General features: G+C 24.0%; 3 protein-coding genes across 3 annotated transcripts; 1 reads left to right on the top strand and 2 right to left on the bottom strand.

Annotated features, from left to right (window-relative positions):
• Positions 1–5: 5 nt before the first annotated feature.
• On the bottom strand, positions 6–4,998 carry LOC122499883 (gustatory receptor for sugar taste 64f-like). The gene is made up of 9 exons (XM_043608453.1): positions 4,617–4,998; positions 4,215–4,446; positions 3,966–4,101; positions 3,040–3,230; positions 2,701–2,792; positions 2,402–2,622; positions 2,133–2,301; positions 1,899–1,988; positions 6–321 (listed from the first exon to the last, which is right to left on the bottom strand). The coding sequence occupies exons 1-9, from the start codon at positions 4,881–4,883 to the stop codon at positions 256–258; spliced, it is 1,464 nt and encodes a 487-aa protein (XP_043464388.1). The 5' UTR covers positions 4,884–4,998; the 3' UTR covers positions 6–255.
• Positions 4,999–6,755: 1,757 nt separating this feature from the next.
• On the bottom strand, positions 6,756–9,072 carry LOC122499879 (28S ribosomal protein S14, mitochondrial). Its single transcript, XM_043608444.1, has 3 exons — positions 8,944–9,072; positions 7,120–7,260; positions 6,756–7,044 (listed from the first exon to the last, which is right to left on the bottom strand). Exons 1-3 carry the CDS (start codon positions 9,013–9,015, stop codon positions 6,862–6,864), a joined length of 396 nt encoding a protein of 131 aa, XP_043464379.1. The 5' UTR covers positions 9,016–9,072; the 3' UTR covers positions 6,756–6,861.
• A 282-nt stretch (positions 9,073–9,354) lies between these two features.
• On the top strand, positions 9,355–17,027 carry LOC122499877 (importin subunit alpha-3). The gene is made up of 8 exons (XM_043608443.1): positions 9,355–10,060; positions 10,405–10,507; positions 10,577–10,781; positions 10,915–11,075; positions 13,887–14,113; positions 14,301–14,666; positions 14,950–15,276; positions 15,870–17,027. The coding sequence occupies exons 1-8, from the start codon at positions 9,998–10,000 to the stop codon at positions 15,960–15,962; spliced, it is 1,545 nt and encodes a 514-aa protein (XP_043464378.1). The 5' UTR covers positions 9,355–9,997; the 3' UTR covers positions 15,963–17,027.
• Positions 17,028–17,965: the final 938 nt, after the last annotated feature.

The raw sequence follows: 17,965 nt of genomic DNA, 5'->3' as shown, positions 1-17,965 counted from the left end.
CAAACTGTTAATTAAATATAAATTATATTGTTCGAAAATTTGTTATATACGATGATTTTATTCATATAAAAAAGTTTTGTATAATATAATACTGTTTTTTGAGTAGATAGAAATTATCTTGCATCAGAGTTAATCATAATAAAAAAAAGCTCATCACGAGATAACAAAATCACATATTACTCAAATCCTCTTTTACTTTAAATCCTTAAGTCCTTTTTTTATTGCTTTCGTCTTTATTTCTTTCTATTTCCGCATTTACTTTTGCAAAGCCATGTTGAATTGCAGAAGCACAACTTCGTACGTTACAATAGCTCCAGCCACCTGTGACAAAAATAATTATAATTTTAACAATACTGGAAAAATTTTAGTAGTAAATTTAACTACAAATATTTTCAGTAATTTCTTTCAGTATTTTCAATAAAAGTAATTAATAAATTCTATTTGTCAATTATAAATTTTAATTGAAAATAAAATTGAAAATTCTTGAATTTTTAGAAAATAAAGAAAAAAATTTGACTCAAAAAAATGTTCCTGTTAAATTTATTTACGAATTTCTTTATTGTTGGAAAGAATTTTATCAAAAGTTTTAATAATAATAGAATTCCTTCGAAGAATTTTATTATTTAGGAAAATAATTGAATTCTCGTAAAGAATTTTGTTAAAATTTTTCAAAATTCCAATTAAATTCTTCTTGAAGAATTCCTTTAAATTTTTTTAAATAATGTAGTTTCTTTAACAATTTTAAATGGAAATTTTGAAAATAATTGAATTTTATGAATAATTTCTTTCAAGTTTTTAAAATAATCGTGTTTCTTAATAATTGAAAATAATCATTGAATAATTGAATTGTATTAAAATTTTAAAATATAATTGAATTATTTTGAAAAATTTTATAACGAATTAAGAAAAAAATTGAATTCTTTAGTGAAATTTTCTTGAAAATGATTGAATTTTTGCAAAGATTTTTCTATTTGAAAAAATAATTAAATTGTTTCAAAGGATTTATTAAATTTTAAAAAAATAATTGAATTTTTGCAGAAATTTTACTATTCAAAAAATAAATTAATTGTAGTGAAATTTTCTTGAAAATAATTGAATTTTAGCAAAGATTTTACTATTTAAAAAAATTATTGAATTGTTTTAAAGGATTTATTAAAAATTTAAAAATTAATTGAAATTTTTCGGTAAATATTATTAAAAATTGAATTCTTTCAGGAAATTTTATTAAAAATGGAATTAAAAATAATTGTATTTTTGCAAAGAATTTTACTATTTAGAAATATAATTGAATTTTTTCGAAAAATATTATTAAAAATTTTGTAAAAATTGAATTCTTTTATGAAATTTTATTAAAATTGTACCTATTGAAAATAATTGAATTTTTGCAAAGAATTGTACAATTTATAAATAAAATTGAATTGTTTCGAAGGATTTATTAAAATTTTAGTAAATAATTGAATTCTTTTGAAATATTTTATAACGAATTAAAAGAAATTGAATTATTTCGTGAAATTTTCTTGAAAATATTTTAATTTTTGCAAAGATTTTACTATTTAAAAAAATAATTGAATTTTTTTTGAGGATTTATTAAAATTTTAGAAAATAATTGTATTAGTTCGTGAAATGTTATTAAAAATTTTGTTTAAAAATAAATTTTACACGATTTGGAGTTATTAAAATTTTTCAAAAATTTTTGCTAATTAAAGTAATTAAAAATTATATAGTTAACGAACTTTATTTTATAAATAAAACGATGAAATTAACGATTACTGCGAGTCAAATTTATTTCAATTAAATTATTAGTTTCAATTAAAGAAAATATTTTATAAAGGTGCAAAATTGAAAAAATTAAAAAAAAAAAATTATTGTTAGAAAAATCGATAAGTATTTATTCATACCGCTAACATGAAATTTCTTGTAATTGAAAAGAATCGTAATCCCGTCAAGGCCACTTCATCGGTGGTGAGTTGAACCTGAAGTCTTTGAGCCTGAATCAAATGAAAAAAATAAATTCAATGTAAACATGTCTATCGTGACAGTAATTGCAATGGGAGAATTATTTCTGACTTATAATTTTCAAACATGCATTCGATATTTGTTTGTTTATTTTTTTATTTTTATTATTATTATACCTCTCCAGTGAAAGTCGAAGGCGGACAATTATAAAGATAGGGTAACGCAATTTTACTCTGATCGTGTATTCTCGCCGCCAATAAAGTTACGGCAACGGTTCGTCCAATTAAGAAGAAAAATGAACCGAAAAAATAAATCACACTCACAATTCTCCCGTCATCAGGAAGTCTGAAATCAACATATTTTTTAGATTACAATTCTTAGAGATATTTTATTTAAAATATTCTATTTTTTTTTTTTGCAAAAAAGAAAAAATAAGAGAACTTACGAAAGACCATTGAGAAGTTGTAGACAAATGAAATAGAGATTATTCACGAAGGACAGAAAGATAATTGATGATATTTTCTGATCGACTTTTTTCACTAGAGTACTGAGAATCGCGTAATATTCTCGAAGTTGTTTCCATTCGTCAGGCGTGAAAGTTCCAGAAGTATTATTGGAAATTATTTTATTCAATTGTTTGTACCTTTCAGCCAAACCGGTAGAAACCTAAAAAATAGTAAATAAATTAGGAAAAAAATTTATTCAGTTTAATTTATAATTCGGAAATAGATTAATGAATCATACCAGCATAATAAAAGCGTCGGTAAAATTCCAGGTGAATGTTGCAATTCTGCTCAATACGAATGTGTAGAGACCAAGAGTAAAATTGTACGGAACTGAAACATTTTTAATTCTTGGTAATTAATTTATTATTTTATTTATTTAATAGAGTAATTAATAATTAATTTAATTAACTATTAATTTAATATCTAATCAATGTTATAGTAATTAAATTTTGATTAGTATTAATTAATATTAATATTTCTAGTAATTAATATTTTAATTTTAAATATTAATATTACTATTAATTTTTTAGTAATCAATTTAATAGTAATTTTATGAAAAATAATTTGTAATTTTTACCATTTTTTACGAGAAACGGATGTGATTTTATAGTGTAAATTTGAAGAAACTTGTCAAACGTCGAATTTCCCCAAATTTCAGGAGGTGTATTCGAAACCACACTGAGAATATGTTCAATTAAAGCAGGAATAAAAATTGAAGCAGTAATGAGTGAAAATTTACATCTCAACTTCGGCCTTTCTCCTTTGCCTCTGAAAAATTAAATTTCTCGCAATTAATAAATATAATTTAGAAGATAAAATATAGACTCACAAATTCTATAATTCTAAACATAATTTTAGACTTTGCACTCGCTAGTTATAAATTTTTAGTTAAAATTTTTCAAAAATTCGATTATATTTAAAAATAATTTATTTAAAACAACATTTTTTTTCATAATTTTTCAAAAAACTATTTTTTTCTAAATTTCTGCATTCAATTATTTAAAACTTCAATATTTTTTATAATTATAGAAAGAGAATTTATCATTCGGCAGTTAAATATTAAAGGAGAAAGAAGCTATCAATATTTTTTGTTAAATATTGAAATACATATTTTTATTTATTTTTTCACAGGAAATACATTTTATTTAATAATTTCAATGTAAAACCTATTGAAATTAAATTATTTCTAAAAATTAGAACTTCAATTCTGTCAATTTTTGAAATGTTTTCTGAAATTTGAACTAAAATTCTTTTTTAAATCAATTCTTATCAGAAAGTTCTACGAGTATTTAATTATTCAAACACAAAAATAAATAATTAATAAAATAATTCATAATATCTCAGAATTACCACAAAAAAAGAAAAAAGTATTTTTTTGTATCAAAAATCCAAAAAAAGTATCCAAATAATATCAAATTGTAAAAAAGTGGTAAATACATAGTAAATTTTAGTAAATGACCGCGTGGCTTGTAGTGTGAAAAGTTGTAATAGAATAATAATTACTTATCAATAAATTCCTCCATTGCTCTCCAATCCTGTTGAAGAGAGATCCATCCCGGTGAGAGATTCAAAAAAAGAATTGTTCCAAATAAACTGTTTCCATAAAATACAGCTCCCACTGTAGCGTCTGATATTCCTCCTGAAAAAAATTACTAATCGTTATTTTTACAATAAAAAAATTAGAACAAATCTAATGAATGCTGAGAATTAAAATTGAAAAAATAAATAAAAAGTAAAATTACTTTTCTTTACCGTGAACTTTAAAGGAACTGGTGTTTAAAGTTTTCACCATATGAACCAAACATATCAAAGACATGATCAAACTTCCAATAATTACAATGTAGGTGTAAATAGTCCTTGGTGATGTTCTCATAAATTTGAACTTTTCCGGTAAATTCGATTTTATCCCTGATATTGGTAAGAGGCCGAAAAATTGTGAGAACAAAAGAACAAGACCAATTGCATTTGCAAACGATTCAGGATTCTGTAATCAAAAATTAGTAATGAATTAGTAAAAAGTAAAGTAATTAATAAAGAGTAAAATAATTGCTAAAAGTAATTAATGAAGAATTAAAGAATTAGTAAAAGTATTTATTGATTTATTTATTTATGAACATCAACAATTTGTAAATAAAATTATTCAAATTCACTCACCGGGGATTCCACGGAATTGCCACGTTTGAAATCGATTCTTTTCTCCAATTGTAAATTGTGTTTAATGAAAGATTTTTCAGGAAATTGGTCGTTCTCCTTTTTTTCAACAGAAACGTTAAAAAATGGATAAACCTTATTCCGACTATTTCCATCTTTGGACGACGAATCGGCGACCGCAATTTCAACTTTCTTAATTACCATTTTTTTATCCACCGGAGTAATTTTTACTCCCTTCCCGCTCTTTTTTCTCATTGATAAACTTTTCATTTTTAGTAATTTTTCATTCTATACTAACTATTCGAATTCGATATTTAAATTTGATGTTCAAATTAAAATAATCAAATTACACTAAAAATTGACGAACAAAGTTTGCCAAATTATACCAAAGAATTAAATTAAAAACTCCAATGGTAAATAATGTAAATTAAAAATAAGTCAGTATTTTAAAAAAATATTAATTCTGCTCTTTGAAGATTTTTTCCAGACCGACATGAAATTTATTATTTTGCTGTGAATCCATTAATTATTATAATAACGATCTTGTATAATCTGAAACTGATGAATGAAGCAAAGGAATAAATATTATAAAATTATTAAAATAATAATAATAATTTCTAATTCTAATATTATAGAAATGTTAACAAATATTATTGTTAAAAAATTGTAATTTAAAATAATTTACAAATTGCAAAATAATTAATTGTTTTTTGTACTAGTGAAAATTAAAACCTTTCAGTTGTAATTTTAAAACTAAATAGAAAAGAAAAAAAATGAAAGTTTTGAACAGTAAATAAAAATATTTTACTAATAAATTATTTTTCTTATACTTACGTTATTAATAATATCGAAAAACGCGACAATTAGGCAAATAATTGAAAACTGCTCTCTTGTAAGTGAAAACGGTGACTGAGGTATCACTTTAAAAAACTAATAAAAGTTAAGCACATGCGCTCTTCCTTATCACAACTAATCGGACTCGCGACCACAATTTAATAAAAATTAAATATTTACTTTATAGAAAGTCAATTAAATTCGTCTCGTTACTTAATGAAAAGCATTTTTCCATCAGTTAGTATAATTGATTAATTAGTGTTTAACAAAAAACGCTGCTGAGTTTGCAATAAATTTTCTCATTAATCATAATCTCAAAATGTAACAATTTTCAAAATTAAAACACTAATTTGCCTTTTCCACAATTTCTATAAGAGTGAGGTAAATTAATCGAATAAGAATAAAAATTAAATTTGTGTATAAAAATATTAAGTTTTATTTTAAATATTAAGTAGATTATCAGAAAATTATTAACTCTTTAACGAGAAAATTATGGATAATAAGTACTTTGTATAACAAGAATATTTATCATTTAATCAGCCACTCACATTATGCGGCATCACGCAATCTGTGTTTATTCCAAGTTTTCTCGCAAAAAAATTATATTCTATCGGAAAAATATTACTGTAAATATGTAAATTAAATAAACAATAAAATAAAAATTTAATTTTGTTTTTCCCTAACTTTTCTCTGATTTAGAGATTAAATTTTGACTTTTTCCCTGAGCGTAAAGAATATTCTGATTCACTCGAAAAATTATTAGATGCAAAAAAAAAATGTTCTAATACATTTATTTACGAATTTCTTTAATTGTAAAATTATTCGAAAAAAATCAATAACTTCTCTTATAAACAAATATTTAAATCATTATTATTTTTCCATAAGAATTAAGATTTTCAAAGATTTAAATTTAAAACCATTTCAAAATTCAATTATTTCTAAAAATTCACGCTATAATACTTTTAATATTTAATATTATTCTCTAAAATTTTAAACAATTAAAATTGTTCGACGAATTTTAATAAAATTTTAAAGAATAATTACATTTCTCGAGAAATTTGATTAAAATCGTATTGTAATTTCAAATTTACTAGACCTTCAATTTTTAAAATTTTGAAACTTTTTGTAGTTTTTTTTATAATTTTGAATCTGAAATAATTTATTTCTTGTATAGAATTTTATAAGAATTTAAAAAAAAAATAAAATTCTATCGGGAAAATATTAACTGTAAATATGTAAATAAAATAAAGTAAATATAAAAAATACTAAAAAAGGAAATTTTTCCAAATTAGTAATTGAATAATAAACTTTTTAACTTAATGGTATAATTTTTATTATTTTTATAAACTTACTTTAACATTTCAGGACTTTTCTACAAAACATAGTTTGGAAATTTGAATTTATAAAGTTTCAATCACCACATGGCACGTTGAACTCCGGAAAGTTGATTATGATCCGCCGCATCACGGAATATGAATCGTGATAATCTCCATCTCATAAGATTACCACGAGGACGTGAAGTTACAACACATCGTCCTGTTAATTGCCTCAATGCCGATTGTCGTGGTACAAAATCAAAATCCTTACTAGCACAATCCTGTTTTTAAAAAAGAAAATTCAGAAAATCTCGTATGCAAATTAAAATTAAATGAAAATATTTTATCATACTTACCCTAATTTCTTGTGGTAATAATTTACATCTTTTTATACAAACGAGACGTAAACGAGTTGGTGCAAATTCTTTGGCTAATTTTCTCCTCTTCATATCTCTCCTTGTTAATGCTTTACTCCAATAGTTCCGAACTTGTTGGACCTTTTAATGAAAATCAAATTATTAAATTAATATTACAAACTTTTCATAATTTCAAGGCCACGGATCGACTTTAAGACACAAAAAAGTCGCTTTAGTCGATTAAAAATACAATAAAAAGTCAAAAAATTCGACTTATTTAATTTAGTGTTGCAACAAAAATTTTATCTTATAATTGTAATTATTGCCCATGTTTTTTTAAAGTAAATAATATTTTTAAAAAATTATAATAAAGAAACTCTTAAAATTAATCTTTTGAAAATATTTGTAAATAATTTTTTAAAGATAATAGTCTTTCAATTATATATACAATTAAAAAATTTTCAACCAATTGAATTTTGGTAAAATTTTTAAAAAATAATTGAAATTTGATAAAATCTTTTTAAAACAATTGAGTTTTGGTAAAATCAAGGAATTTTATTTAAATATAGAAAATAATTAATTTATTATTGAACTTTATTAAAATTGTATTGAAAATAATTAAATTCCTTAGAGGAATTTTTTAATATTTATAAAAAATAATTTAACTCTTGCGATGAATTTTACTCCTTTTAAAAATAATTGAATTGTTTTAAAGGATTTATTAAAATTTTACAAAATAATTGGTTTATTTCGAAACATTTTTTTTTAAACTTTAAAAAACAATTGAATTGCTTAGAAGGATTTATTAAAATTTTAGAAAATATTTGAAAAATATTGTTAATATTTTTTCGAAAAATATTGAAAATTAAAAAAAAATTGAATTATTTTATGAAATTTTATTAAAATTGTATTCAAAATAATTCTGAAAAATTTTAATGTTTGTATTACTTTTTGTACCTATGTATTTGAATTTTCGGAATTATTTTTTTGAAAATATTGAAAATAATTGAATTTTAAAAATTTATAATGAAAAAGATTCTAAGAATTACTTCTTGAAACAAAATTTTAATATTCTTTTTTAGAAGCTAGTTTTTATTAATTTTCTTTTATATAAATTTACACTTAAAGGTTTTTCATTAAATTTTTTTGAGATTTCAATTATTTTCACAAAGTTTTGCAATTAAATTTCTTCAAAAGTTGATTTTCAAAAATTGTAATAATAATACTTGAAAAAAATCAATTATTTTTAATTAAATTTTACAGAATTTCAATTATTCCAAATCTTTTAAATTGTATGTTTCGAAAATTTAATATTAGAAAAATTATACAAAAATAATTATTGAAATTTGTCTATAGTTATTTTTCACACTAGAAAAATCGAAATAATTTGCAATTGATACTAAAAATTTTGGTATTTTGTTGCAATATTTAGAAGGAAACTCGGAAAAGTCTCAATTTTTGAAATTAAGTCGAAAAAGTCATAATATCAGAGGCCTGTAATTTTCGAATATTTTACAATAACATTAGAATTGCAACGAAAATAATTATTAAAAAATGATTAAGGTTGTAAGAGATATAAAACAAAATTTGTAGCATCAAGAAATAAATTCTATTCTATTAAAAAAATGATTAAAAACTAAATTCTGATAATATTTTAAACTTTAAAGTAAATAATAGATTTAATACATTTTAATAATATAGATTCAAAATGAGGTTAGTTTTCGATTTTTTGTCATTTTCTCATAAAATAAAGTAAAACGTGACTTTTCAATTATATTTCTCTATAGTAGCTGGTAATTAGACAGTAAATACTTTGTTACTTACTCCATTTCCGACTAATTGAGGTGTTTCAAACAATAATTTCGAAACCGAAGAAACACCCAGCGAGAAAAACATTTTGAATTAGCAGACGACAAGAAAAACGGACAACAGCGCATGTCCGGAACTAGTCATTCTATTGGTTGTTCCTTTTTTTGAAAACGAAAAATAAATTACTAAAAATAATGTTTATTTAGTATTTTCATTATTAAACACATATTAGACAATTTAGAAAGAAGAATAGAAACAAATTCGTCAAGTACTTAAACAAAACAAGAAAGAATATTTAAAAAATAGAAAAAAGGGCAGAGGGTGCGTTCGGTTTATCATGAACAGAGCTTAAAGTTGCCTCGCGAAAAATGTGAATACCCCTTTAAGTTCGCCGCCATTTTAAAAACAAATGAATTTAACGAAAGAAAAGTCAAATTACCAAATTAACGAATAAACATTCGGTCGTGTTAAAATTTGTACAAAAATATTACAACGCTAAATGGTTGGTTGGAGAAAATTGTCATTAATAAAAAAGCGCCAAGAGTAACCAATAAGGTGGCTTGAATCAGTGAATAATATCTTGTCTTGAACCAATACATGCGCAGTATTAGTGTTTAAGGATCCGTAGTTGGGTTGGGATTCAGCCTCGTGTTCTTGAGTTCACAACGGCCATATGCGTCCGAATTGCTCAAAGTGATTTAACAAAAAAATCAAATGTTATAATTGAGCTTTGCTTTTTCAGTGTAAATTCATCGTGTAATAGTATTTATTTCTAATACTAATTAACTTTTATTTCTCCACAAACTTCTCCCAGTGAAATAATAAAGCAATTCGCGCGTCGAAACGTGATCGATTCTATTACCACAGTGTGTGTTGGAAATTCTCTCAATTTTTTGTTATGCATGATTTTTGCATATTGATGTTTTAATAAAATTGTCACGCTAACGGAATGCTGTTATTGAAATAAAAGGTAAAAAAAATTATTGTAACGAGACATTTGCTGAAAAATAGATTTATTTACCGGCTCATTAAACGACGTTAAGACACGAGAACATTGGTTATTGTAAAAATGGCGTCTGACTCGCAGAAGAATCGCTTTATGGTATTCAAGAACAAAGGCAAGGACCAAGATGTAAGTATTTTTGTTGTTTTTATAATTTTCTTATTTGTTTTCGAAAATTTAAAAAAAATTTCTTCATTTTATCCCATCGTTGGTTGGTATTGTTCCCTTACTTTGGAAAATTTGCAAAAAATAAAAACTTCTAGATTTATGCATTATATTTCATGAATCACTTCTTCCGCTTTTCTATCAATTCATCAACTCCATTAAATTTCAAAATTTATTGTAATAATTTCGTTTTGAAAAGGTAATTTTGTTTTTGAATTATTTTTTCAAGATTTTTTTCAATCTTATTTGTTAATAGTAATTTTTTAATTTTGTTTATTAAATATTTGAAAATTTGTTTTTTTCTGCAGGAAATGCGAAGAAGAAGAAATGAGGTTACAGTCGAACTTAGAAAAAATAAACGAGATGAAACACTTCAGAAGAGAAGAAACGTTCCGGTAACAGATTCCACAGGTAAATTGGATTTAAATGATTGTTTTCTCGGCAAAAGTGGATGAAAATTGATAAATTGTTTCTTTCCAGATGAAGATGACATTGACAAACAATTGTCAAAAATGAACCTCGAGGAATTAGTTATGAAAGCTGGAAGTGCAGATCCAGCGGAGCAATTATTAGCCGTACAATCAGCAAGAAAATTACTTTCTTCAGATCGTAATCCACCAATTGATCCGTTAATAGAAAGTGGTATTCTGCCAATATTAGTTCGTTGTTTGGAACAACACGATAGGTAAGGTTAAAAAAAATATTAATAATCTAAATTAAACATTTACAATACTAGAATTTTTCATTTTGATTTTCTTTTTGTTTATACATTTTATGGCCCAAATTTCTAATTTTCGACTGATTTTGAAAAATTCCAGTCCATCTTTGCAATTCGAAGCAGCCTGGGCCCTCACGAATATTGCCAGTGGAACATCTGCTCAAACGCAGGCAGTTGTTGCGGCCGGTGCCGTCCCTCTCTTTTTACATCTTTTACTCTCGAGTCAACAGAATGTATGCGAACAGGCTGTTTGGGCTTTAGGTAAAATTTTATTAATTAGTTTTACTAAAAAAAAGGAAAATTACTTTTAAGCGGACCAACCCCAATTTTTCGTTCTGAAAAAGTAAAAAAAAAAAAAAATACAAATACAGAGTTGCCACAGGTCAGGGAAGTCAGGAAAAAATCAAGAAATTTTATTAAAAGTATTGAAAAAAATTAAATTCTTAGAATTCATAAAAAAATTTCTGAATTTTTGTGTCTTGTTTGCTTTAAAATTATGAAATTACCACGAATTCTAATGCAAAACCTTTAATTTTTTCTATTTCTGATAATAATTTTATTTAAGGTCATGTTATTCAGTGGTCACGTGCTCCATATATTTTACTATGGGGCACGTGACCACTGAATAACATGACCTTAAATAACTTAATTTTTGAAGAACTATTATAAAATTATTTGTTATAAATTTTTTAATTCATAATTTTACTTAAATATTTCAACATTCATTGAATTTTAAAAGAGTTGTGTTTACAATTTTCATAAATAAATGAACTTTAAACGGTTTCAATTTAAAATTTTATAAAATTTCAATTTTGAATGAATTTAATTAGAAATTTTAATAGACTTTTGAAAAATTTTAATAATTCAAATTCTTCTGAAATTAATTATTAAAAATAATGAACTCATAGAAGAATTTTAGGTAAAAGCACTTTAAAAAAATTGAATTTTGAAGAAGTTACAAATAATTGCAGAAATTCAATTATTTTCAAAAGATAACAAAATTTTTCACTGAAATTCAATTATGTTCAAAATTTACAAAAAAAAAATCTCGACATAATCCCAATTATTATCTTTATAAATAAAAAAATTCTCTGAAATTCAATTATTTTAATAAAATTCTCGACAAAATTTCAATTATTTACAAAATTTCCCTCAATTCAATGATTTCCAATACCTACTATTTTATTAAAATTTTCCAAAAAAAATCAATTATTTGAAAAAAACTGTAATAAAATTCTACGCAAACATTTAATTATTTACATAAATAATAAAAATTTTTCAAGAATTCAATTATTTACAAATTTTTTATGAATTTCTTCGTAACAATTCAATTATTTTCATAAATAATAACATTTTTTTACAGGAATTCAATTATTTTCATAAATAATAAAATTTTTTACAAGAATTCAATTATTCTCATAAATAATACTATTGCAGAATTTCTATAATTTTTAAAACATTTTTAATTGAATTTCTCAAAAAACGTAATTATTAAAAATTTTATTAAAATTCGTTGAAAGAATTTAATTATTTAAAAATTTGTTGATAAACTTCTTTATGAAAATTGAATTTTAAGAAACATTCAGTCATTCAATAAATGATTTTTTTATTTAAATAATTGATTTAAAAATAAATTTTAATTTAAATTTTAGATAATTGAATAAAAAGATCTATATGATGAATTTTTAGAAATAATTTAATTTTGAAAAGGTTTCAAATTAAAATTTTTGAAAGATTTGAATTTTTCATATTTTTAACAAAAAATTCTTTATAGAATTAATTTTTTCGAAAAAGTTTAATTGAATTTTTTTGAAAATATTTGAAGTTTTTAATTTCTAATATATATTTAATTGAAGAATTTCCAAATGATCTAAATTTCACTTAAAATTGAATTGTAAACAAATGATTTTGAAAATTCTGAAAGAATTTTTTCAAAAATGATTAATAATAGTTGATTTAGAGAAGAATTTATTTATTTTTAGAATTTTAGTTAAAAATTGTAGAAAATAATAATTGAATTGAAGTGATGAAAATAATTTTGAAGAAGTTACAGTAGATAATTCTTATAATATAAAATAATGATTTTATCTCTAGGTCATCTTTAATTATTAAAAAACTTGAAGATATCAATCACTCCAAAATTCAATTATTTTAAATTCAATTTTAATTAAATTCGTCGAAAAAATTTGCAAGACGACAATTATTTTTATCAATAAAAAAATCTTCGCAGGAATTCAATTACAATAAAGTTTCTCGAAAGAATTCAATTTTTTTAAATAAATTTTTAAAATTCTTTGCAAAAATTCAATTTTTTTGATAAATAATAAAATTCTTTAGATGAATACAATTATTTTCAAAAATTTCTATAAAATTTCTTATAAGTATTCAATTATTGTCAATAAAAATTATAATTTATTGAATTCCTCGTAAGAATTTACAATTACTTTCAAAAATTCTTCAAAGCAATTCAATTTTTTCAAAATTTTCAAAAACAACGAACTTTTTCAAAAATTATTAAAAATAATTGATTTAGAGATGAATTTTAGTTAAAAATTATAGAAAAAAAACTGAATTGTAATGTTCAGGGAAAAGAAGGACAAAAAATTAACTTGTTAAACTGACTATTATTAATTAAATTGGTGAATGATGTCATCCTTTAGCGTAAAATAAGATAAAAATTTATTGAAACAATTTTACAATTTGTCATGGAATTTAAATAAATTGATACTGTAGCAACTCTGCAGTTAGTTTTTAACGAATTCTGATCTAAAAGATCTCATTCGATCTAAAATTAAATATTCTCTAAAAGCATAATTAGAAAAAATTTTTTCAAAAATTACTTGAGAGTTTACAATTTTTGATCTTCTTTTCAATGTTTATGCCCTAAATTTTAATTATATAAGAAAACATGATTGTTATTGTTAGAAAGCCCTTTTTTCCGTTTTTAAAATGAAAAAGTGGTAGGTTTGATTAAAAGTAATTTTGGAAAAAAATTCCGTTCAATCGTAATTTGGTTTGGAAATTTGAATTTGAAAGGAAAATTGAAGTCTTGACTTTTTTTGTTCATTATAGGAAATATTATTGGAGATGGTCCAGTTCCACGAGATTATGTGATCAGTCTTGGTGTTGTACAACCATTGCTTACGTTTATTAAGCCAGATATACCACTCACTTTCCTTCGCAATGTCACCTGGGTTATTGTCAATTTATGTCGAAATAAAGATCCTCCGCCTCCTGTTCAAACAATTAAGGACATACTTCCCGCCCTTAATATGTTGATTCATCACACGGACATCAATGTGAGTTTTCGAAAATTTTTATTTAAAAATCAGACAATTTTTTTCATTCTTTTTCACTTTTTCTTTTCTCTCCATTTTTGTTTGTTTTTTTTCGTTTTTTTGCTTCTTTTCGTTTTTTTTTTTGCTTCTTTTCGATTTTCTTTTGTTATTATCTTTTTTAGTTTACTAAAATTGAATTTAATTGCAGATTCTCGTTGACACGGTTTGGGCGTTAAGTTATTTGACTGACGGCGGTAATGAACAAATACAATTGGTCATTGACAGTGGCGTTGTTCCACGATTAATTCCACTTTTGTCACACAAGGAAGTCAAAGTGCAAACCGCAGCGCTCAGAGCAGTTGGTAATATTGTCACTGGAACTGATGAGCAAACGCAAGTTGTCCTGAATTGTGACGCATTGTCTCATTTCACAAATTTGCTGACGCATCCAAAGGAGAAAATTTGTAAAGAAGCCGTTTGGTTCTTATCGAACATCACCGCCGGAAATCAAACACAAGTCCAGGCTGTTATCGATGCTGGACTCTTACCACACATCATTCGCAATTTGTCCAAGGTGAGTATTATTCTCGGAGCTGATCATCAATTTAAAACTCTAAATTGAATATTTCATTAAATGGAAATTTGATAAAAACCTCTAAATTGAAAATTTGATAAAATGAAAATTTGATAAATTGAAAATTTGATTAAATGGAAATTTGATAAATTGAAAATTTGATTAAATGGAAATTTGATAAATTGAAAATTTGATTAAATGGTAATTGGATAAATTGAAAATTTGATAATTAGTTTATTAAAACTACGACGGAAAGTACTAATGTGGAAAAATATGTTTTCAGGGAGAATTCCAAACGCAAAAGGAAGCCGCATGGGCAATTAGTAATTTGACGATAAGCGGAACCAGGGAACAAGTTTCACGACTCATTCAAGAAGGAGTGATTTCGCCTTTCTGTGATCTCCTTTCGTGTAAAGACACACAAGTCGTGCAAGTTGTACTCGACGGAATTCATAATATGCTCAAGCTCGCCGGTGCCCAAGTGGAACAATTGGCCAATATGATTGAAGAATGTTCTGGACTTGATAAGATTGAGGCCCTACAAAATCACGAGAACGTAGATATTTACAAATTGGCGTACGATATTATTGAGCAATATTTCGCAGAAGAGGTGAGACAATTTTTCTTTCTCTTTCAAAAATTTCTTTTACAGGTATCACAGATGTGACCCTTTTGCCATCTTATTTTAATTTTATCACCTTTCCCCCCTTTTTTTTGCTAATTTGTCCCCTTTTTCAACTTTTTATAATAAAAAATAAACAAGTTTTACTTTTTTGAAATCTTTTTCAAAGTGTAATCATAAAATTTAGACTCAATGTTATAGAATTCAGTGATTATTTTCCAAATTTTTAATTAAAATTATTAAAAAAACATTATTTTAAAAAAATTTCAAGAAACTCGTCAAAAGAATTTAATTATTCATAAAAACTCTAATAAAAATTTTGGAAGCCATTTGTTGATTTATTTATGTTCGAAATCAAATAAATTTAAATTTTATGAGAAAAAAAAACCGGGAAAAAAATTAGAGCAAAGCCGAGAAAAATCTGTGAATTTTGTTGAATGAAAATAGTAGGCACCATGTATGATAGTATCTAATAATTTTTATAGTGAATCAGAATATTTTTTAGTGGCAACCCTGATTTATTTACTTATTTTTTTTACAAACGATTTTATATTTTAAATTCTACTCTACATTTCTTTCAGGCGGACGACGTGAACGTTGCACCACAACTAGGAGAATCATCATACCAATTTGATGTGCAACCAAAAATTCCAAACGAAGGATTCCAATTCTGAGAGGCTACGTGTTTCCTATTGGATTGTGCCGTCCCTTGACAAACTCCATCACGGAGCCATTCTGCTTCCCCGAAAAAAAACCCATACTATCCTTTTTCCAATGACTCCCATCTGATACGATCAAAAAAGAAAAAAAAAAGAAGAACCGCGGCGCCGTCGCTATGCAGTAATTGAACCAAGAACTTGGATTTTTAAGGACCAAAGGTATCAGTGAAACAAGAAGATATAAAAACACAAAACTATCTTCAATTGTCGTGTTTCGAATAAAAAAAAAAGAAGAAAAAGAAGAAGAAGAAAGAGCGAGAGAGAGCAATAAAACAATAAAAAAAGGAGCGACTAATCAGAAAAAAAACAGAAAAACTATTTTGTTTTCTCTTCCAAAGTCTTTTATACACGACATATTTTTATTTTTTATTTGTGTATACATATAAAAAGAAACAAGTCTTAACAAGATGCTGCTGTGAATGAAGTTTAAATTATTTTTCATTTTTTAAGATAATAAAAAAAGCATTTATTGTTGTCTATTTTTTTCCTGCGAATATTTTTAAAATCTGCAATGCGTACGAATTGCAGTCCGAACATAATTCAAGGCAGCATTGTTCGACTTGGGAGTCAAAGGATTCGCGAAGCGATGTCCTTAAGAAAATTAAATTAAATTAAAAAAAAAAAGAAAAAGATAAAATTATGGAAGTTTCTTAAGTCTACGTTTCGCTACCGTAAGGTGGATAATTTACTGTAGTCGATATTTGAATGCCTTTAGAGAAAAGAAAGAAAACTTTTTTTATTTAAAAAAAAAAACGTAACATACGAAAGTAAAAACAAAAAAAAAATTTTATTTTTTTTTGTGCTTGCACAAGCTGCTCTCTACTCTAATTCGGAGTCGAGTCTTGGTTCAGAATGTTACATTTATAAACAATTCGTGTATATTTTAGGCATGTTAAATTTATAATATTGATTACTAAATAAATCGATTGACTACTCTATAGTAGAATAATTAATTAATAATAACGAACGTTCTGTAAGAAAGAGCAGCAACAATAAAATGTAGCTTACATTTGACAATGATTGGCTGTTTATTTTTCTTTTTGTTTATTAAACCCTATTTGTTATTTCTGACTTTGGAAATTATTTATCTGAATTATTGCAGTCTGGGGATTAATTGTACAGTTTCATTTCTATTTTCACTTTCATATTAACTTTTACTTTCATCTTGAGAGATTTATATTTTCACTTTGATATTTTCACTATCAAATAAGTGAAAATAAAAATCTATTGAAGTGAAAGTAAACACAAAAATTTATCAAAGTGAAAATGAAAGAGAAAATAAAAATTGAATTGTAAAGAATTTTATCAAACCTTAGTCAATAAACTCTGAAGTAATAATAAATAAATATATCTTCTTTCGAAGAATTTTATCAAAACTTTAAAAAATAATTGTATTCAATAAATCAAAATTCTTTTGAAAATAATTGCGATTAATTGAATTGTTTCAAAGAATTTTATTAAAATTTTTGAAAATAATTAAATTCTTTCGAGAAATCTAGGTAGTGTTTTGATAAAATTTCGCAAAAGAATTCAATTATTTTCATAAATAACAATTATCATCACAAGAATTCAATTATTTTTAAAAGCAATAAATTTCTTCTTGAAAATTCAATTATTTTCAAAAATTCTAATAAAATAGTTCACAAGAATTCAATTATTTTCATAAATAATTAAATGCTTCACAGGATTTCAATTATCTTAAATTCGGTTTTAATAAAATTTGAAGAAAGAATTTAAAAATTACTTGTTAATTTAAAAAAATTATTAAATTCTTCTTATAAGAATTGAATTATTTTTAATACAATCTAAATTTAATTCCTCGAAAAGAATGAATTATTTTCATTACAATATTAATAATAAATTCTTTGAAAGAATTCAATTATTTCTTAAAAATTTTAATAAAATTCAACTTATATTTTTAATTACAATAATTATTGACAAACACGGCTATTTTTAAA

The sequence above is a fragment of the Leptopilina heterotoma genome, unplaced genomic scaffold (genome assembly GCF_015476425.1).
Source record: "Leptopilina heterotoma isolate Lh14 unplaced genomic scaffold, ASM1547642v1 Lhet_177, whole genome shotgun sequence".
In the NCBI taxonomy this organism is placed as follows: domain Eukaryota; kingdom Metazoa; phylum Arthropoda; class Insecta; order Hymenoptera; family Figitidae; genus Leptopilina; species Leptopilina heterotoma.
This window is presented reverse-complemented; position numbering and strand designations above follow the sequence as displayed.